This window comes from Nomascus leucogenys, chromosome 4 (assembly GCF_006542625.1).
Source record: "Nomascus leucogenys isolate Asia chromosome 4, Asia_NLE_v1, whole genome shotgun sequence".
Taxonomy (NCBI): domain Eukaryota; kingdom Metazoa; phylum Chordata; class Mammalia; order Primates; family Hylobatidae; genus Nomascus; species Nomascus leucogenys.
Window position 1 is genome coordinate 99,370,201 of NC_044384.1, and position 20,677 is coordinate 99,390,877.

Genomic DNA, 20,677 nt, shown 5'->3' on the forward strand with positions numbered 1-20,677 from the left:
CTTCTAAACCCTACTGTGGACATTGTTTCTCAACCTCCACCCATTTTTTTTTTTTTTTTTTTTTTTTTTGAGACGGAGTCTCGCTCTGTCACCCAGGCTGGAGTGCAGTGGCACAATCTCTGCTCACTGCAACCCCCACCTCCTGGGTTCAAGCCAATTCTCCTGCCTCAGCCTCCTGAGTAGCTGGGATTACAAGTGTGTGCCCCCACACCAGGCTAATTTTTGTAGTTTTAGTAGAGAGGGGGTTTCACGGTGTTGGCCAAGCTGGTCTCTAACTCCTGACCTCAGGTGATCCACCCACCTTGGCCTCCCAAAATGCTGGGATTACAGGCGTGAGCCATCATGCCTGGTCCATCACACTCTTAAAAGTACCCCTAATTTCCTCTCCCCACATTTAGCTAGCATCTGTGCCACACTCAGCCCAGCTTTCTCCTCCTGTCCTCCCACCACCCTCTTGCTGGGCACAGGGGGGTTCAGCAGAGGCAGCTCCGAGCCAGGCCCTGGAAAGCAGGGTAGGAAAGAGGCAGAAGGCTCCTGGCCCAGCCTGGACCACACTACAGGCCCTGCCTGGGCACTCCTGCCCCTGGGGTGGGCACCTGCCACGAGCGGATCTTCACAGGGTTCCCCAGCGTCCCGATTAGCGTGGGCTCGGAGGTGTGTGGGACATTGTGGCTCCTGAGCTGCTTGACCCAGCTGTCGTAGAGCACTGTGCGGTACTGGCCCTGGGGAGATGCCAGACTCAGGACCACCCCACCATGACACCCACAGAGACCTCCCAACTCCCACTAAGCCACAGTGCTTGGCAGTTGCAGAGATCTGAGCTCAGACATGGAGCCAGATACCTGCATTCTAATCCCACTTTGGGTGACTTTCTTGGCCTCCACAAACCTCAGCCCTTCATCTGTGAAACGGGCAATGCTAACGATGCCTGCCTGTAATGGCAGCTATGAGGATTAAATGGGACACAGATGGCATGTTTAGAACAGTGCCTGGCACGCAGCAAGTGCAGAAGTGTGAGCTCTTCTATGTTCCCACTAGCTGGCTTTTCTGGTTGTTTTGTACACTGCTGTATCCCCAGTGCTTTACAGCGCCTGGCTCAGAGAGGGAGCCTGCTAAGTGCTTGTTGAATGACTGAGTGAGCAGAGAGCCACCTGCAGGCTGCCTGTCATGGAGGCGAGGCCTCAAGGAGGAAGGGTCTCTTTGGGAAGGCGAGGCTGGTCAGAGACAGAGGTGGGGACTTCTTACCGTGAAGGGGCCCAGGTAGGCCACAAAGCCAGCGGCCACCAGGACATCGCCGGAGACGTTGTTGAGCATGTACTGCAGGTTCTCTACCGTCTCCTGCCAGCGCACCTTCTCATCCGACAGCCCGTTGATGAGCTGGAGGGGCAGCCCCATGGGGTGGGCTCTGGGAGGCTGGGCTAGGGGCCTGGGGCTGGCCCTACCCACTGTAGCACCTGGGGTTGCCAGGGAGGGGGTGCGGACGGCCACCCCAGGACCCACCCATGCCCTGGTCCTTTCTGGCCCCTGTCTGGGCTGGGCCCGCCCGCAGGCCTTGCAGGAGGACGGTGCGCACCTTGCCAGCACGGCCCAGCCGCTGCTCACACTGCTCACACTTCAGCTCCAGCTCCTCCTTCTTGGTAATGCATTCCTGGTACTTAGCCTGCATTGTGGCGATGCCATCCTCCACCTCACGAAGGCGCTGTTTTGCCTCATCCAGGATCCGCTGTGTCACCCCCAGGTCGTCCTGGGCCTCCCGCAGGGCTTGCTGTAGGGCGGAGGGCGCAGGGTTAGCTCGCTGAGTACCCCGGGGAGGGGAGCCCACCCCCACCAGCTCCACTCAGCCCTCACCCGCTTGGGCTCCACGGCCTTGGCCACGAAGTAGTACTTGTGCATGGCGCGCACCCACTGGCAGATGGAGGTGCAAGCCTTGGACACCCTGGCAATGGCGGCTGGTTGGAACTCTTCATTATCGATGTATGGCTGGATGGCTTTGATCACCATGTCCCCAATGTTGTCCTGAGGTGGGAAGCCTGGGTCTCAAGATGCTGCTTCTCAAGGGTGACAGGGGAAGGGCTCTGCTGGGAGGTGGTGCCTGCTGAGGGACACCCTGGCTTTTATGCCCTGTGCAGGCCTTAGTATAGATTCTTTTTTTTTTTTTTTTTTTTTTTGAGACGGAGTCTTGCTCTGTCGCCCAGGCTGGAGTGCAGTGGCGCAATCTCGGCTTACTGCAAGCTCCGCCTCCCGGGTTCACGCCATTCTCCTGCCTCAGCCTCTCCGAGTAGCTGGGACTACAGGCGCCCGCCACCAAATTAGCCCGCCCGGCTAATTTTTTTGTATTTTTAGTAGAGACGGGGTTTCACCGTGGTCTCGATCTCCTGAACTCGTGATCCGCCCGCCTCAGCCTCCCAAAGTGCTGGGATTACAAGCGTGAGCCACCGCGCCCGGCCTAGATTCTTTCTCCTTAAGGAACAACATAGCCCAGAAAGGCTGGCCAGAAAGTAATCTTTGGTCCCCAGGATTTTAGATCATATGATTAGGGAGATCTTCCTTGGGATACTGCGGCAGTCTCAAGAGCCCATAACACACAAGACCCCACTTAAAAGCTCATTTGAAGGCAAGGGTTACTTCCTGAAAGTAAGACCATCAGCAGGTATTGGGATGAGTGAATGGTTCTGAGGCCCATCAGGCTCATGTTCAACCTCAAGAGCCTACCCCACCCCCTGGGGCTCTTGTCCCACCCAGGGAGAGTCCAGCCCTGTAGTTCATAATAGGCCCAGGTATTTGCATTGCTCATGAGCTCCCAGAGGTCAGAGCTTGGGCCCAGGGGAGCCTAAGCACCAGCCTTGAGCACTCCTGACTTGGGCGCTTCTCTCAGAGGGACTTGATTAGGCCTGTGGGGCCTCTAGTTTCCTGTCTGATGGAAGAGGAGAAGGAAGGATGGGGTAGCCCATAAGGGGTCCAGATGCTGCTGAAATGGGTGTGGGATGTGCCCAGGGCCTGATACTGACACACAGTGGATGGCGGCCTGTGTGGGACAGGCAGCTGCCCCCTAGCTAATTTCTGGGATGCAGAGGAAACCCCCAGAGGCTATGAGCTCCAGGCTACTTAACCATGGCACAGCCCCCGAGAGAGCACATGCCCAAGGATACTGATGGCCCCAGATGGACAGGGAAACCCAGAGACAGACAGGGAAGCTGGGCCCCAGGTGCTGAGGCTGAGGGAGAGAGGGGATGACTGGGCAGATGGTGAAGGTCTTGGCCAAGGCCTGGGGGTTTGTGGGATCAAAGGGCATGAAAGAGAATCCCCAGGCTGTGGAGACTTGGAATGACCATGGGTGACTTCCTATGGGGCACAGGAGCCTGTCCAGGTCCTAATTTCCTCAATACCTTTCTGTGGGTGGGTCTGTCACCCTACCAGACTGAGAACTCCTTGGGGCCAGGCTCTGGTTCCAGCCATCTGTGTGGCCCTCGGGCCCTTGTGTGGTGCTGGTGGTGGTGAGGTGGACAGAGAGAGACGGGACAGAGGGCACTGCACATGCAGATGATGTGGTGGGGCAGGCTCCTCTCCAGCTTCACTGTTCTGCCGGGCAGGCCTTGTCCTCACTCGCTGGCTGGCCAGGGTGCCTGGCATGCTTACCTTGTCAAACTTGAAGAGGCTCTCGAGGAAGCGGCCCGGGTCCTGCAGCAGCCCCTTGCCAGGCTCCCAGTAGTCATCCACCTTGGTGCCTGGCTTTTCTCCAGGCATCTTCTTGGGCTTGATGCCTTTCATGATGCACACAGCTTCTATGACCAGCTTCACACCCGGGGGTGGCCGCTGCATGGCACGTACCTGCAGGCCCAGCCACCAAGTGGGGAAGACTCAGACCCAGTGGGCACCCCTCGGCGGGGATCCTGCCAGAAAGGTTGGCCCTACCAACAAAGTCCCTACTACCACAGGACACGGGCATATCCAGAGATCCACCGAGGTTGGCCTCAGCCCACAGTTCCTTCTGTTCCCCAACCCAGGTACCCATGCTCCTACCTGGGCCCTGGGGGCTGGAACGAGGAGGGCGGGGCAGGCAGCCGGGTCCCAGGGGATGTGCAGAGGGAAGGCTTGAGGACAGAGACATATGAGAGGGAATGCCAGGAGATGCCCTGCTGCCCACCTCGGTCACGTCGTTCTTGTTGAGGTTGCGCAGGCTGGCCAGAGCCGCATCCAGGGCTGGCAATGCCTCATCGAGGTCCTTCTGGGCATCGTCAGCAATAGCTTGTGCCTTCTTGGCTTTCTCATTGGCTTTGATCTCCTCTGTCTGCACTGAATTCCGGGTCTCCTCGGCGATGGCCGTATCCACCTGGGGATGGGAGACATAGGGGTGTCCTCCTCCCTTTTCTCTTCTCTGCATCTCAGTCTCCCCAGATGGAAGGAGCATTGGGGTGCCCTGTTCTCCAAGGGCCCTCCAGCTGTGACAGGCCAGAGAGGTCTGGGAATACCAGGAGCCCCTTCCACCTCCTGAGTGCTCACCATGGGCCTGGCATGCGGCTTGGGGCCTTACAAGTTTGGATATAAGTGCCCCACAAGCAGGGCCCCCTAAGCCTGCAGGCACCTTCATGCAAGACAGAGAAAGACCCTCCTCCTGCCTTTCTTCTAGCTTCTTTCTATCTGCTGGGAAATTTTGCAATGCACTGACTTTGCCGAGCAGGACACTTGACTATTCCTTCCAGAAAGCTGTCATAAGGAATACACAAACTGCAAGGTCTGCAATGAGGATCGGGCCCTCCAACGCGGGGCCCCGTGCTGGGCAGACTCCGGGTTGTGGTTATTGGAATCGTTCGGATTCCTCTGCCTTGCTCCTCACCGACCCCCTGCCCAGTGCAGTGCCTGGCATAGAAGAGCTACTGGACAAACATTCCATGGCTAAATGGATGGCTACTGATTGAGGAAGCTGGGGCACACGGAGGCCAGATGACTTGCGGCAGCCAGGCAGCTAGTGAGCCTGCGCCTGTGTGGGGGTGCCAAGCTTCCTCAGAGTCAGGCATCGGGGAGGGGTTCGGGAGCACCCCAACCTTGATCTGCTCCATGGTGAGCATGGTGTCCTTGGCAGCCTCCTCCAGCAGGGGGTGCATACTCTCCAGGTCCTCCTGCATCTTGGCTATGTCCTCAGAAGTGCGCAGCAGCTAGGGGTTGGGGTAGAGACAGGAAAACAGGTGTGGCAGGGACAGAGAGAGCACAGGGCCTGCTGGGCCGCCCTCATTCATGAAAGAGAGGCTGTGGCCGGCAGCTTCAGTGGCCCCCACGTTGCCCAGCCGACCCCAGAGGAAGGGCATCAGTCCCCCAAGTATCTGTGGGGTGCCATGCTTTGGCCTGGCCCTTGACTGGCAACTTTTTTCTTTTGATGAGGGGGAAAGCCACCCACTTCAACATCATGGGCTGCAGTTTGAAAGGCAGAGCACGGTGTCACCCTGCAGTCAGGGCTGAGTGAGCGGGCAGCCTGCAGGCAGCTGACCTTGTCCACGGGGACTCGCCTGGGCCCACCTTGTCGAGGCCGCTCTTCATGCGGTTCTTGGCAGTTTTCAGCTCCAGTTTCTTCTGCCCGATGAGGATGGAGAAAATATGAAGCAGCTCCAAGTAGCTCTTGGGGGTCACATAGTTGTGGCGGGTCAGCTCTGCCAGGTACTCGATGCACTTCTTGGACACCGACTGGTGGATGTACACACAGACCTGGATCTGGGGGAGGAAGACCATGGATGCTGGCCTGGTAGAGGCCCCAGGAAAGACAGGGACTGGGTGCCCACAGCCACTGCAGCCTGGGCCGAGGAGGGGGCCACAGCAGGAACCTCCATGCCTCTCACACTCACTCTGTGAGCCTCATGACCTCCAGGTCGAGGTCATCTTTTGGGCAGATGAAAAACCCCAGGCCCAGGGAAGTCCAGGGGTTAGTTCAAGTTCACATAGCTGTCAAGGGCAGGGCTGGCTTTGAACTTGGACCTAGCTGTCTCCCAGCTCTTGGCCCAGTGGTCTTGTCACAGCCCCCATGACCTGCCTCTCTCTGAGAGCCCTGAGGTGGTTCCCCCTGAGGCTGGATCTAGGGGGAGAGAGGGCCCAAGGCCTCAGCATAGCTGGGTAGGGAAATGTTGGGACTGTCACTGTCTCAGGCTGGACCAGGCAAATCTACACCCCCATCTGTGGTCTCTGGAGTTCTATCAGGGGGTTCTTGGAAGAAAGCACCATGAGGCCCTCAGGGAATAAGGGAAGCAGTACCCGTGCAGCTGTGTGCACAGCACCCTAGTCACTGTGATGACCTGTGGCTCTGCCCATTTACAGATGAGGAAACGGAGGCTTAGACAGGAAACACAGCCTGACCAAAAGCTTACCCTCGGTGGTGGGCCTGGGAATCTCACCCAGACCTTGGTGACCCTGAGCCCATGCCCCAAGCTAAACAGGTCTCCCCAAGGGCCTGAGCTTCAGCAAGACACCCACCAGTCCTTGGATTTCTTCCTGGGAGGATTCCAGTTCTGGGATCTCATTGAGAAACATGGTGGCCACAGACTTCAGGGCTTCTGCCGGCCACTCGTTAAACCAGTCGATGGTACAGCAGTTGACCAGGGAGGGAAACTGCCTCAGACGAGCTCGGAAGACCTCTCCCATGGGACTGGAAAGTCAGGAATCCAAATGAGGTCCAGAGACACTGACCAGCGCCCCCAGGAGCCCAGGACCCAGGGCCCTTGCATAGCCCTGTGGCATGGCAGCCAGGACACAGCAGCACAGCAGCCTGGGCCCAATGGCATGATGGCCAGGCCCAGGGCCGCGTCTCCTCATCTCAAGCCCCAGCACGTGGTGTCCAGTGTCCCCGGGGCCAGCCCCTGTACACATCCAGCTCCGCTGCCCCGGCGCAGCCTGGCGACAGCTGCCTGTACCTCATGCACAGCACCATGTGGATGTTGCTGCGCACACGCCCGGTGTAAGCAGCCATGAGGTTGGCCTTGGTGGGCTGCAGGCCCTGCTCCTGGATATAGGGCCGCATGGTGCTGATGATCTGGTCCTGCTCGTCCGCAGTATAGAGGTTGGGAATGTCACCAGAGTTTAGGACATTGTTGATATCTTCCAGGAAGGATTCATTCTTGATCTGGGGAGGGGTGAAGGGTTGGGGAGCTAAGCCTCTGCATGTTGGACTCCATGACCACAGTCTTGCTGGACCTTCACAACAGCTCCATTTGACAGACTGTACCACTAAGGCTCAGAGAAGCCCAGAGTCACACAAGTGACCTCATAAGAGACTAGCCTGCAGTCATAGTCTAGGACTTGCCCCCGTGCAGAAGCTCTGAAAACCACTAGGTTGTGGCAGGACCCTGGGTCCTCAGTGGGGGTTGTGGCATCTTCCTCTTCACCCCTCTCCATGCCTCAGTTTACTCACAAGAGGAAACCATGGCCACGGGCAGAGATAGGTCCTTGCCCGTCTCATACAGCCTGGGCCTGGCTTGTGTTAGATGGCATCCTCCCTTTCCTGACTCACACAGTGGCTGCCTTGAAGGGAGCTCTGGGGTTGGGACAGAGCTGGGAGCAGAGGGGCCTTTATCTAGGGTGGGGCACATTCAGGGGCTTCGGGCTGGGCCCCTGGGCCCGACCCTGACCACCAGCCAGGCTGAAGCCTATTCTGTCTTGTGACCCTAGACAACTTCTCAGAGATCTAGGGAGAAGCCTCGTGCCATCCCAAGAGGGAGCAGGGAAACCATGGGTCCCCAGCACTTTGGGGACAAGCCCTGTGGTCCTTGAGGTGGGACGCCATTGGCCAGTGAGTGGGGTGCTATGCTACCAGGGCCTTCTTTACCTTCGGGGCATGAGTGATGATCTATACCCCACCTTAGCTCTGAGAGGTTGGGTTTGGTCTCATGCTCTCAACCTGCCCATCTGTGGCCCCACCTGGTCCTGGTGGTCTCTTCTGAGATCTGCCCTGACTGTGAGCTGGGCATGAAGGACTGGCCACCTTCCGGGATGCTGTGCTCAGATGGGGTTGTGTACAGCCCCCCGAGCCCTGTCCTCTGCTGTGGCAGTGGCACCTGGGTGTCTGAGAAGAGGAAGGTGATGGGTAGGTTCTGCAGGCCCGCCTTGAACAGGACCTTTTTCACATCATCTCGCCATTCGGACGTGCTGTAGTTCTTGGATAGTTCAATCTGGAAGCACTCGTACTCGGCCCTGGAGGCAGAAGTTTGGGTTGAAGCATGCCAGGGGCTTGGGGCCAGACGCTGAAGGGTGGTGGGTGACCACACCCTACCCTGACCACCCGGAGTTCTGCTCCCATCCTAGGCAGACCTGCAGACCCTTCGGGCCCTGAACCTACTTTTTTGCCTCCAGACCTTTGCCCAAGTTGTTCCCTCAGTCTAAACGCTCTTCCCTTCCATTCTCCCAGCTCTGATTCTGCGAGCAGCCCTGGCCACCTCCCCTAGTAATCCCTCTGGGATGCCTGCACTACACTTTCCTACCCACAGCACCACAGGGCACTGCTGCTGCCTCTCCCTGGAGCCCAGATCCTGCTACTAGTCTTTCCAGAAGCCTGTGGGCTGCACGGGCCTGCTTCAGGGCTGCCCGAGGCCTCCACCACTGTGCAAAAGCATGGGTCAGTCAAACCGACCAGCCAGCCCCGGCTGCCCACTGCCCAGCATGCCCCAGAGGCCCTCACATGTGCGAGGCGAGCCGTGTGAGGGAGCTGCGGCCGCTGCCACCCACGCCCAGCAGGAGTGCATTGCCCAGTGCCTGGCGTAGGGTGCGGCTGATGCGGCAGATGTGGCTCATGGCGTCCATGAAGAGGACCAGCTTCAGCTTGGCCGTGTTGATCTGATTGTAGTCCTCTATGTACTCCTCGATCACCTGCATCATCTGCGCACCAAGGCGAGGATGGGGAAGGCGGGGTCTCTCTTACTGTAGGGTCTCCCCGCTCCCCCACACCCACCCGCTTTCTTCTCTGTCCTGACTGAGAAGCACAGGTGCCTTGACCACCCTGTGACCCGGCCAGCTGCATGTTTCCCCTGCAGGCTCGAGCCCAAGCTGAACATTCCCAGACACTGATAAACTTGCTTAGATTGTTGTTCAAAACACTGAGGGATTGGCCTAGCGCGGTGGCTCACGCCTGTAATCCCAGCACTGTGGGAAGCCAAGGCAGGAGGATCACTTGAGCCCAGGAGTTCAACACCAGCCTGGGCAACATGGCGAAACTCTGCCTCTACCAAAATAAAAAATAAAAATAAAAATAAAAATAAAAATTAGCTGGGCGTGGTGGTGTGTGCCTGTGGTCCCAGCTACTCAGGAGACTGAGGTGGGGCGACTGATAGAGCCCACGAGGTAGAGGCTGCAGTAAGCCAAGTTTGTGCCACTGCCCTCCAGCCTGGGTGATGGAGCAAGACCCAGTCAAATATACACACACACACACAAACAAAAACAAAAGCAAAAACAAAACCCACGGAGGGATCAAGCATATTGTTAAACACATAGAAGCTAGCCCCAGCCCACCCAAATTCCTTCAGTCCTCATGTGAACTCCATAACCCACATGACTCCCTCGTTGCAGACATACTGAGCTAGAACATCTCTGCTCTCCCCCGTATGTGAGTTCCCCTAATAAATGCTCTGGACTAATTACCCTGTAATTCAATGCTTCTTTCTTTGGAATCTCAACCAGCCCAATCTAGGGATGGCTTGGGGGCAGTCCCTTGTAGGAACTTGCTCGCTGCCACTTTTGGGGTGACTCTAGCCATGGGCTCGGCTGATCAGAGCACCGTGTACTGGGGCCCTCCCCGATGGGGAGCTCACCTGCCACAGCATACCCTGTTCCTCCTGTGCATGGTGGGGATGCTGGGCCTTAAGAAGCCAGGCCCCCCTGCACGAGGCCTGACCCAGGGACACATGGAGGCCTGAGAGTTGGGTCAGAGCCCTGCCTGCTCCTTCTGGGGCTTACCAGGGTGTGCTGACCCCGTGACCCTGGTGGGAGCTCTGGGAATTAGGAGAGGATGCGTGTGGAGAGAAACTGTCGGGAGGCCTGCTTCAGCCATGCAGCACTGGGGCAACCAAGTGAGGCCTCTTCCCTGCCTCCCTGGGGTCCTGACTGAGACCCATGGCCCCAGGCCCCGCCCCTGGCCGCCTGTGGAGGGATGATTGACCCTGTGTCTAGAGCCCATCTCAGCTGGACCACAGGCTGGTTCTCAGAGATAAGTGAAGAAACCTGTACCCAGAGAGAGCAAGGGCATGCCGGGAGTCTCCTGGAGCTGGCCTACTTACCCCGCGTCCTGGCCCCCTGGTTATAGTGTGGTAGTCTGTTAGTGGTGACTGCAGGGGGCCTGGGCCCCAGGGAGGCAGATTGAAGAGGACCCCACCAGCGGTAGGGCGCCTGCCTGGGCCCCTCACCTTACTCTCACTGGTGATGAGCTCGTAGGACTTGACATCGGAGCCTGGTGACATGAAGTCCCCGTAAAGAATGGGCTGGAAGGGGCAGACCTTGTTGAAGGTCACCTCCCACTGCTCCATGCAGTGCTTGAGGAGCTGGTCGAACCAGCTGCAGTCCTCCTCATTCACCAGTCGGTCCCGGAACACGCGGCAGTTCTCGTGATACCACAGTCGCAGCAGCTGCACTTTGTCCTGCGGTAGCCCCAGCATCGGTGCCTGTCCTTGGCCCCCGAGCCCTCAGCTATCTCTCAAACCACCAGGCAAGGGAGGGTGGGCCCCAGTTCCTGGGGTCCTGACTGGAGCCTGGCTCTCCCACCACGGCCCAGGGACAGTGTGTGGGGGCTGCTGGCAAGTGCAACTGCTGGCTGGCTGAGGATGGGGTGGATTGCACAGTGCTGCCTGGGCCTCCTCATGCCTCAGCTCCGAGTCCAGCTGGCCAAGTGCCCTCTGGGTGTCTGGCTCTGCTAGCTTGTCACAAGCACCTCACTTCCACCTTTTAGCCCCCTGTGGATCCCCTAACCCCAAACCTGGGAGGGATGCTTGATGCTCCTAACACCTTCCCAACACCCCACATCTAACCACCCACCAAGCCACACTGACATGACCCACCAATCTCCTCTGAACCCGCCCCCTCTCTCCATCTCAGCTGCCCCCTCTGTCCCAGCTTCCCTGCATCTCCCTGGGTGACAGGACTGCCCTCCGGAAGCTCCCAGCCTTTTCTGTAGACTTTGTTGGCTACAAGCGTGGCTACAAGGCCAGGGTCAGCTTCTGTCCTGCTCACCCCATCTCCTTAGCCTGGGCTACACACACACTGGCCGCTCAGTCCCATTCCAAAGTGCAAGTCTGTCCCCCGCCCACCCACATGGCTCATTACACCCTCAGAGCAAATTTAAGCTCCGTGCTGACCCCCCACTGTGCCTAGCGCCTGGCCCCACCCCTGCCAGTGCCCCAGACACCTGGCTCCCTGCTACACTTCCTCCTCCTTCCACCTGGGTGTTTTTGGTTCCCAGAGGGCACCCTGCTCACTATCCCTCAAGCGTTCTCACATGCAGGGCCCACACCAGAAGCCCTCTTTCTCCCTCTTCTTGCCCTGGCTCTCTCATGTGATCCCCGTCTCAGCCACATTCCAGGTGAGGGTTCAACCAACAAGACTGGGCTCAGCTGCACCAAGGCTGGGCTCTGGAGGGCCTGGCACCTCCATGTTCCAGGAAGCCCACTCAGGGCCTGTTTGGGCAGGAAGGCCTGAAATTGGTGGGGCTGGGGAGGATGGGGAGAGCAGTGTGGGCATTGGGGAGGGTGCCTGCCCGGTCCTCACCTTGACCTTGGCCGGGTTAGCCATGAGCATGCCTTGGAAGACCTTGGAGAGGTCCCTCAGGTTGAAGGTGTAGTGGGACTTGGCTGGAGTGGGCAGCAGCTGGGAGGTGATGGTTGCATACACCATGATGGTGGCTTCCACAAGGGGCTCCGTGAAGTAGGCAATGTGGGGGGCCCCAGCTGGGGGAAAAGGAGAATGGCCTGGGTCACATGCCAGGAGCTCCCTCTGCCACCTCTGCAGGTCCTGACCTCCTTGCCTTTGCTGTGCTGTGCCCCCCACCAAGCCCCTTCCCCAGCCTTCAGGCTTGGATTCCACATACCCTTTGGCCTTATCTCGGATGCCCCCAGCTTGCGCGAGGTGAAGAATCTCCTGCTCTGCACCCCCTTATACCTTTATGCTGACATGGCCTGTTGGAGCACTGGGACTCATCATGGAATTGGGGGCGGTCGTGGGGTCAGTGCTGGGCGGGGCCATTACTGCCTTGTCCTATGGGGGCTGTGCCCAAACCTGAACATTCCACCTCTGAGCCGCACTTGGGGAGGGTCTCATGATCCACGTAGGCCTCAAGATGCCTAAGGGTGGGCGTGGGGAGGCCTGTAGCACACCCCCAACCTTGACAGCTCACCACCCACTTCGGGGCTGCCCACCTCTCAGCCTGCATTTTCACCACTCACACACCTATCGGCCTGTTCTTTGAAAACTATTCAATTCTGTGCTGGGAACCCAAATTCTGTCAGTGGAAACTTGGCGGAGAAGTGGAGAAAATGGAAAGGAAGGGCAGGAGAGGAGCTTGTCTGTTGACGCAGGCACTGGGCACGGAGTGACCCAAACAGACACACTCCTTGCCCTCAAGCTGACAATCTTGTCAGTAAGGACGACAATGATCAGATTAGCAAGTAACAAAGACAGCAAATAGGTGCCAAGGGCTACGGGCAGCCCTGCAGCAGGAGATGGGCCGGGGGACTGCCAGAGTTGGGCTTGGGGGCGATTTTATGGAATGCTGGAGGAGGCCTCACTGAGGAAGGGGACGGTCAAGCAGAGAAGTGAGATGCAAGCTTGCACATAACTGGAGAAAAATTGTGCCAGGCAGAGGGGACAGCAAGGGCAAAGGCCTAAAGGTGGGAGCAGGCCTGGCATTTTAAGGACCAGCAACAAGGGGGTGAGCAGGAGGCAGTGAGATCAGAGAGAGGACAAGGTGGGACGAACCGAGGACGGCTTTGCCTACCACTGTCAGGACCCGGGCTCTTGCCTGGATGCGATGGGTGAGAGAGGAGGAATGTGGCCTGATGGAATGATTTCATGGGTCCCTGTGGCCCCGAGCGGAAGACAGATCTTAGGCAGGTAAAGGCAGCCGCCAGGAGACCATGGCGGGGCTATAGCACTGGCCGGGTGGGCGAGGACAGGGTGGTGAGCAGTGGCCGATCGGGATGGGTTCTCAAGGGAGAACCTACGGGACCTCCTGACAGGTGAGCTGTGGGGTGAGGGAAGCGGGAATGGAGGATGGCGCCAAGACTCCGTCTTGCCTGGAGCACCTGGAAGGATGGCGCTGCCATCACCTGAGATGAGAAGAGTGCGGGGACCGGGGCACTCGGGAGGTTGGCTCTGGACAGGTTTGGCCTGAGATACCCTGTGGACATCCCAGGGGAGATGTGGAATCAGGCATTCAGGGGAGAGGTCCGGGCTGAGGAGGTAGACTTGGGAGTTGCCAGCACAAAGATAGTTTTCCCCATCAGAGGCGGGATGAGACTGTCTCAGGAGAGTGTGGTTGGAGGGAGAAGAGGCTGGAGACCAAGCCCCAGTCCATCTGAGATGGGCAGCTAGGGATGGGGGAGGCCTGAGAGAAGCCTGTGGCAGGAAGGGGACGTCTGCCGGCCAGCACTACTGACCCCTGGGAAGGCGAGGACGAGGGCTGACTGCTGGTCTGGCCACAGAAGGCAACTGGTGACAAGAACACTCTCAGAGGGTGAGGGGGGCATTCACAGGAAAGTGGGAGGGGAGGGCGGGTGCAGCGAGAAAGACAATGCTTTGGAGGAGTTTTGCTCAGTGATGGGCTGGGACGGGTGGGAAGGGGGCCCAGAGAGGCTGTTTTGCATTTGGTGTTTAAGACGGAGAACGGGGCTTGTTTGTGGAAGGCCCAGTGGCGAAGGGAGCACTCGTGTCGGCGGGGAAGGGGGAGCCACATTCCCAGGCAGGCCCAGGAGGAGGCTGGGCTTTGCTGTGGAGCAGCAGTCCATTCCCAGCCACAGGAGGGAAGGCAGGGCACAGGTAAGCAGGTGGGTGCAGACCCAAAAGGCAGCTGTCTCCCGACAGCCTGTTTCAGCTGAAGGCAGGGGGAGGAGGCAGGCCTGGGCAAGGACAGGGACTGCAGTGGTCAGCCGCCTTGCCATGACGACGGGCAGATTCACCACAATGCCTGCCCCACACAAACCACTCCCGGCTTTCCTGCACACACCTGCTCCCTGGAGTTCTGATTCTTTGCACAGGGTGGGAGTTTGTTGGATTCCCTTATTCATACATTCATTTTGCATTTAATTTGCATCTATCATCAGCTGGACACTAACACAGGCAGGAAAGGGCTTGCTGACTCTAAGAATGGGTGAATGAGCCTATGGGGCAGCCAGTGCCTGTGTCAACCTTCGCTCTGGCACCCAGTGGCCCAAGGTCCCCGCATGAACCTGAGGATGGTTCACCATGGTGCCTGGTCCCAGCCTCAACACACCCAACCAGAGCCCAGAGCTCCTCCTGGAACCAGTGCCCCATTCCCGCCCAGGCCCACACTTACGCACAGGCTCCCGGTAGCTTTTTTCTCCGAGGAGTCCATCTAGAGGATGGAGGGAGAAACACGGGGCTCAGGGTTAGGTGGACCTCTTGCTGCTCACCCTGGCCAGGTGAGATGGTGGGGAAAACAGCATCTTGGGGTAAGCTTTTCCCCAAACCCCATAAAGGCTCAGAGACACTCCGTCCATCCTACCTGGGGGCTTTTCCTGATTTACAAAAGTAACATGCCTCCCCCAGAGTTTCTGGGCAGGTACTAATGTATACGTATGTACGTATGTGAGTGAGTGCATATCTGTGTGTATCATACATCCAGCAATCACCACGTGCCAGGCTTCATGCTAGGTGCTCTACATGCAATATCATACTTAACCCTCCAGACCTGGAATGGTAGGTACAGATGAAGAAACAGGCTCAGAGAGATTCATGAGCTGCCAAAGGTCACACAGCTGAGAGGTGAAGCAAGGGTTGCAGTCATGGTTTAGCCATTCCACCCTTTCTGGTGGCCACCCAGCTGTCCTTGGTGTGGCCTCCCTGGCCTGGGCTTCTGCCTTTGTCCATGCTCACCCCCACCAATACTCACCCATCCAGTTGCCCAGGATGGTGGAGAAGATGCGTTTCTTGCTGACCTCGTCCATCTCAGCGAAAGACAGGTAGTTGAAGTGACGCGTCAGCCGCGGGGTGATGGTGTTCCTGCCTCCACCCGGGGGGCCCATGGCACAGACAAAGTTGATGTCCACTAGGTTCTTGAAGGCACCTGGAGTAGGGGCAGGAAGTCAGGAAGGGCCCTGGCCAGGGCTGCATTATGACCTTTGTGGCCCCTTCTCCATACAAAAATTCAAAATTATACTTTAGAATAGTATTGGAATAAAGACAAATACATCAATATTACACAGGAAAATTTTTCTTTGCCCTAAAAATTCATCCTCCTCTCCTTTAACTTTGTTTTTACAAAGTTCAAAAGTACTTTTTATTGCAGACATTCTCATATACAACGTTAGTGAAATTGAGCCCCCCACTCCGCCATGGTGAAGACATATTCCTATCTTATAACAACATTTCAAGTAACCCTGGACGTTTTCATGTCACTCTCTTTTTCAGTACCTGGGGATTGGCTTTGGCTAGATCTTCTATTTTAACCCATGCTTCTTCCCATACTTTCATTTTTAGCTTCTCTTTTAGTTTCTCTGCTTTGAACTGTTGTGTACAGTCATCAAACAGCTTTTGGTTCATCTCCATGAACAGCTTCAGGGCGTTGTATATATCAAGCTATGTATTATCTTGTTCCAATGGGTCTTTGAGTTGTGGTACAAGGAAGGAAACATGATGGGCAGAATCTTCGCTGCGTTGTCACTGATTAAACTCATGATGTATTCATTATTCCAGTAATAGAGAGCTCGCCCTGCCACCTGGAAGTGTGGGCTGGAGACACATTTGGCCAACTGCCGGAAGAGGGGCTCCATGGTCTTCACAAATTCTGATGGTTCAATGACATCTAAAATCGCTTCTAATTCGTTTAAGAACATTACTTCTTTTGGACTGTGAGTCTTTGGCCAGTATTTGAGAAGTGCCATCACCACTGGTTCTGTGGGGGTGCTGTCCTTTTCTAAAAACTGCACTCCACAGTATGCCAGCTGGGGGTGGTAGACACTCAGAGATTTCACTTTGTGCAAAGGTAGTAACACCTTCAATAAGAAAATCTTGTGTTCTTTTTTTATGGTAAGGCAAATCCATTGATTATACTTCCCAATATTTCCAGTAACTCTGCTATGCCATTATGATGCCCTGTTTCATAAATAAACCTATAAAATATATTATTTATCTGTTTTCTGATGTAAGCTCTCAAGCCTAGGAATTTCCCATAGATTCTGTGAAGGGTGGTTTTAAGAACATCTCTCTCCCGAGGATCTTCACTGTCAAAGAGCTTTAAAAGCTGCAATACAAACTTCTGATCAATATATTTCTTCGCTATATTAGGTTGGAAATCTGGAGACTCTAAAAATCTTAAGAAAAATTCATAAACAAGTGTAGATGAAGCCAGCTGCTTCTAATGTTGGTTCATCTTCCTCTGGGTCAAATTCTGCTCCTGTAGGATTGGAGGAAGGTAGTAACGTTCGAAACATGTTAACTGCAAACATATGGACTACTTCTGGGTAAATAGGCTCTGTGATCACATTCCAATTATGGGTGATATATTCTACCATTTCACTTACAGCAGCTCGTTTTACTTCCTTCCACTTTAGGTCACTTAGTGGATCAGAAACAAAGTCAAAAAAGACGCAACACTGACATAACTTCTGGATAAAAAGCTTCTCTTGACCAGCAGGAGGGACATCTTTTAAGGATGGTAGTTTTTGAAGTTCTTTATTATTGCTTGCGCTAAACCTTGAAGAATTTTGCCATTTGTCTTTCTTCACTATGGGCTGAGAGATGGGTACTTTTATTTTAGCAGACATTGTAGACGGGACAGCAACAAGGCTGTTTTTTCCTGACGGAAATTTGCTCTGATTCTACTGTGTCTTGTCCTTCTTTTGAACTTTTTCCACTCTTCCCTGCTTTTGGTGATTCTTTCTCCTTCTTGTTTTATTCGGCATGGCTGGAGCGGGCCGCCGCCGCCCTTGCCGCCGCCTGCCCCCGCAGCAACATTGCCCCCGCCCCAGCCGTCGCGCCCCCGCGGCCACCGCCGCCGCCTGGGGACTGAGACGTTCGCTTGCTCTCCCTTCCCCTTTTCCAGGCTTCCAGAGGCTGCCACAGCCGCGGAGGCGGCGTCTCTCCGCCCCTCCCCCGGCCGGCCCCCCTCCTCCCCTTTAATTTTAAGAGAAATTAAAACATTTTTGTGGGTGCCTTAAAGTATTGTAGGCCTTCAGTGCTGCGCCTCCTGTGCCCCTGCACAGCACGCCTAGCCCTTGCCCTGCGAGCCAGGCCGGCCACACTCACCAATGATCTTGCGATCGTACCAGCCGCCGTGGTCCATCCACTGGCGCAACAGCTCAATGGGTGGCTGTGCGCCGTAGGTTTCCAGGGCCGGCATGTTCAGGTCATCGATGAAGAAGATAAAGTTGCGCCCCAGAGGTGGTCCAAACACACCCTTCCGCCTGAGGGGAGGGGCTGTGTGAGCCCAGCACCCACAGGCACTAGGTCCTCTGAGAATCCAGGGGCGACGGAGTGGCAGCTTTGCCTCTGGGAAGCCCTTTCTAAATTTCAGCCTCCTCCAAATTGCTAGATGTCTTGACCCACCCTCATCCTTGTTCTGAGTGTCCTGGGACAGCTGGGACAGGCTGACCTGAGTCTGAGCTCCCTCAAAGTCAGTCTCGCCTCCCAGGCAGATGGACAACAGGCTTCTCACAGAGAGACCCAGGGCCCTGTCCAAGGGCCCAGCCAGGGTGAGCACCCACTCGCTGACTGGCTTTGTAGGAATTTTTGATACAGGGAAGGCTCTAGAACAGTCTGTGAGGGAACCCTGGGCCCCTTGGGGGGCTGTCAGCTCCCCCTGGGAGGTTTCTGGCAAACCCAGGAGCATAATTTGGTGGAGAGGTGGGACAGCAGCTGGATCCGCCAGGCTGGGGGGATGCAGGGGTGAGGAAGGAAGGAGGGGTGCCCTGCCTCTTGTCCAGCTTGCTGTCAATGAGGTCCTGGGTCTGGTTGGCTGAAGTGCGGGCTGAGAAGGTGAGGAAGTGGCTGACATAATCCAGTGCCAGGTTCTTGAGGAGCTTGTCAGAGATGGTGAGCGTCTTCCCTGTGCCTGTTGGCCCAATGCACAGCACCTGGCAGAGCGGGGATGGCACAGAAGGAGCACGCGGTGGGCCTGGTGCACAGGAGGAGCTGCCCCCGCATCCATGTGGGAGGCTGGTCAACCCCCAATATAGGCCTTGGGGACAGTGGAGGCAGGGCCTGGGGGGTGCTCACGGGCTTCTTGTTGGTGAGCAGCATGTCCAGTAAATGGGACATCTGCACGGTGTCCATGGTGGGCACAATGATGTTGCAGTAGTTGGTGTCTGGTACCATGGTGAACGGAGCTGAGGAGTCCATCCACTTCACCCAGGCAACCTGGAATCACAGGTGGCTCAGCAGTGGGCCTGGAACCCCTCCCTGCCCCACTCCTGGCTGCGGCCCCATGGCCAAGTGCAGAAGGGCCAGGAGCTGCACAGCTGGGCTTTGGCAAGCGGGTCCAGGTGCAGGGCTGCTTCCGGCGAAAACGGAAAGTCCTGTGCCCTGCTTTCTGCCTGGGGAGGGGGACTCCCAGCACAAACAGCCAAGAATGGGGACTCTGAGCACAACTGCATAGGAGGGCTCTCCCTGCCCAGGTTGGGGGCTCCCTAAGGACTGCCAGGCCCTGAGTCTCTGCAGAAAGGAGAAGCTCCAAGAATTGAACAACCCAGAATGCAAAGGTGTTTGCTGTTTAGTTTCAGGCTACCCAAGAAATGTGGGGGCCAGAACCGCTGGTGTCAGCTGGAAGCTGAGAGGCCACTGGGTCCAGTCTTCCCAACACCGTCCCTGCCTGCACAAATCCCTTTACTCACAGCAGCCCTGACCCAGCTTGCAGATGTCCCCTGATGGGGGGATCACTATGGTCAAACCAATGCATCCCACTGGGCACAGTCCTAACCGTTAGACCCAAGTGTGCCCTGGGAGCCCGCAGCAGGACCCTGCACAGTAATGGACAGGTCTCTGCAGACACCTTTCCACCTCTGTCCTCCTGGGCTGGGGTCTTGACCTTGGGATGAGGGTGGGCTCCTGGAGCCCTTGCTAGCGGATAGTAGCGATGAGGACACTGAAGCAGGCTTCAAGAGCTTGCTCTCAGCTCCGGGGAGCCCAGTCTCTGGGAAAATGGGGCTTTTAAGTGGAACTGAGGTGGCCAGTCCCTGGGCTCCACATCAATGTGGAGGAGACGGTGTGTATGGCTGGAAAGGGAGGTACTCGAACGTCTCCCCTCTTAGCCCAGCCCTAGGTTCAAGTACAGTTCTGCCACATCTGGAAAATAGGCACAATAATAACCACTCTACAGGGCCATGAGGATTCATGAGATGATGCAAATAACCCCCGCCTGAGACCCGGTGGCCATCAACGTGACCGCTCCCTGTGTGGCCATAATTCATTGCGGGAACAGCAGCCACCCAGTGGTCCCTCCCTGTGCAGTCTCTGGGGAGGGCCTGCGGCCACCTGCTTATATTCTTCCTCTTCATCCTCATTGTCATTGGTGCCACTGATGCCCGCATCCTCCAGCCTGTAATCGAACACCAGCCCTTCTTCTGGGAAGAGCAGAGTCAGCTGCCGGGAACCAGGAGGAGAAGCAGGCTGTGAGGCCTGGTAGGACTGAGGCTCCTGGTCCCTGGGGGCCGCCGGCTCTCACCTGTTCGTTCTCCATCTTGAGCCTTAGCCAGTGGCTGAAGCTGGTGCGGCCACTGCTGTCCCCAGTGGCACCCACGCTCCAGATCAGGGAGAAGATGAACCAGGGCTCGATCAACTCTATGATGCGACTCAGCTTTTCAGAGGGTATTTTCTTGAGGCCCTGGGGATGAAAGGAACAGTATCAGGCTGAGACAGGAACAGTATCAAGCGGCCTGAGGAAGTGGGGCAGGGGCATGTCTTGACCTCTGCTACACAGCTTTGTTTCTCTACAGCCAATTGGACAGGTAGTCTCGTGACCCATGTTGCACCAATCCGATTCTCTCTTTCAGGCCCCAGAGAGCAAGGAGAGCAGTGTGGGGAGAGGGACTAGGTGCATCTAGCCCCACTCTCAGGGCTGTACCTCTCTAGGCAGAAAGGGCTTGAAGAAGCAGTCCAGCAGCTTGAGGAGGCTCATGGTCAGGTTGCAGTTGGTTGAGGCGATCACCTCCTTCACTGAAGACCGAACAAAGGCGATGGATTCCTGCAGAGAGTAGGCACCCGGTTCTCATGGCTGGCAGCCACAATGCCCTGCTGCCCTGCCGGGGTCAGACATACCCGTGGCCTCACTCACCTCCAGGAAGCTGACAAAGAGGGCCTTGAAATGCTCCTCGTAGGGCTTCAGCAAGGGGGGCAACTTCCTCAGCCAGCATTCGATGAAGGGCATGAGCCCCAGGATGCTGGGCTCCAGGTACACCATGCCACAGCGGGAGACTGTAGCTGGTGAAGCCACCGCCAGGTCTTGCACTTCGAACATCATGGTCATTGCCTGGTGCCAAGATGAACCGCAGAG

At 56.7% G+C, this 20,677-nt stretch overlaps 1 protein-coding gene and 1 pseudogene across 2 annotated transcripts in view; both read right to left on the reverse strand.

The window, feature by feature from the left end:
- Nucleotides 1–20,677, reverse strand: part of DNAH1 (dynein axonemal heavy chain 1) — an 83,904-nt gene that overhangs the window by 10,894 nt on the left and 52,333 nt on the right. The window contains exons 39-61 of the mRNA XM_030811652.1: nucleotides 20,459–20,653; nucleotides 20,249–20,368; nucleotides 19,850–20,008; nucleotides 19,660–19,767; nucleotides 18,406–18,546; nucleotides 18,103–18,263; nucleotides 17,437–17,594; nucleotides 15,083–15,256; nucleotides 14,507–14,545; nucleotides 11,725–11,903; nucleotides 10,371–10,601; nucleotides 8,654–8,850; nucleotides 8,034–8,169; nucleotides 6,894–7,102; nucleotides 6,457–6,628; nucleotides 5,512–5,703; nucleotides 5,043–5,153; nucleotides 4,145–4,330; nucleotides 3,637–3,828; nucleotides 1,849–2,016; nucleotides 1,574–1,765; nucleotides 1,246–1,377; nucleotides 597–722 (exon numbers count right to left, since the gene is read on the reverse strand). Of these exons, the coding sequence (XP_030667512.1) occupies nucleotides 597–722; nucleotides 1,246–1,377; nucleotides 1,574–1,765; nucleotides 1,849–2,016; nucleotides 3,637–3,828; nucleotides 4,145–4,330; nucleotides 5,043–5,153; nucleotides 5,512–5,703; nucleotides 6,457–6,628; nucleotides 6,894–7,102; nucleotides 8,034–8,169; nucleotides 8,654–8,850; nucleotides 10,371–10,601; nucleotides 11,725–11,903; nucleotides 14,507–14,545; nucleotides 15,083–15,256; nucleotides 17,437–17,594; nucleotides 18,103–18,263; nucleotides 18,406–18,546; nucleotides 19,660–19,767; nucleotides 19,850–20,008; nucleotides 20,249–20,368; nucleotides 20,459–20,653 (3,678 nt within the window). The remainder of the gene's footprint in view (nucleotides 1–596; nucleotides 723–1,245; nucleotides 1,378–1,573; nucleotides 1,766–1,848; nucleotides 2,017–3,636; nucleotides 3,829–4,144; nucleotides 4,331–5,042; nucleotides 5,154–5,511; nucleotides 5,704–6,456; nucleotides 6,629–6,893; nucleotides 7,103–8,033; nucleotides 8,170–8,653; nucleotides 8,851–10,370; nucleotides 10,602–11,724; nucleotides 11,904–14,506; nucleotides 14,546–15,082; nucleotides 15,257–17,436; nucleotides 17,595–18,102; nucleotides 18,264–18,405; nucleotides 18,547–19,659; nucleotides 19,768–19,849; nucleotides 20,009–20,248; nucleotides 20,369–20,458; nucleotides 20,654–20,677) is intronic.
- LOC101179061 lies at nucleotides 15,580–17,172 on the reverse strand (annotated as a pseudogene). Its single transcript, XR_178184.3, has one exon. The product of XR_178184.3 is annotated as a serine/threonine-protein phosphatase 2A 56 kDa regulatory subunit gamma isoform pseudogene (transcript).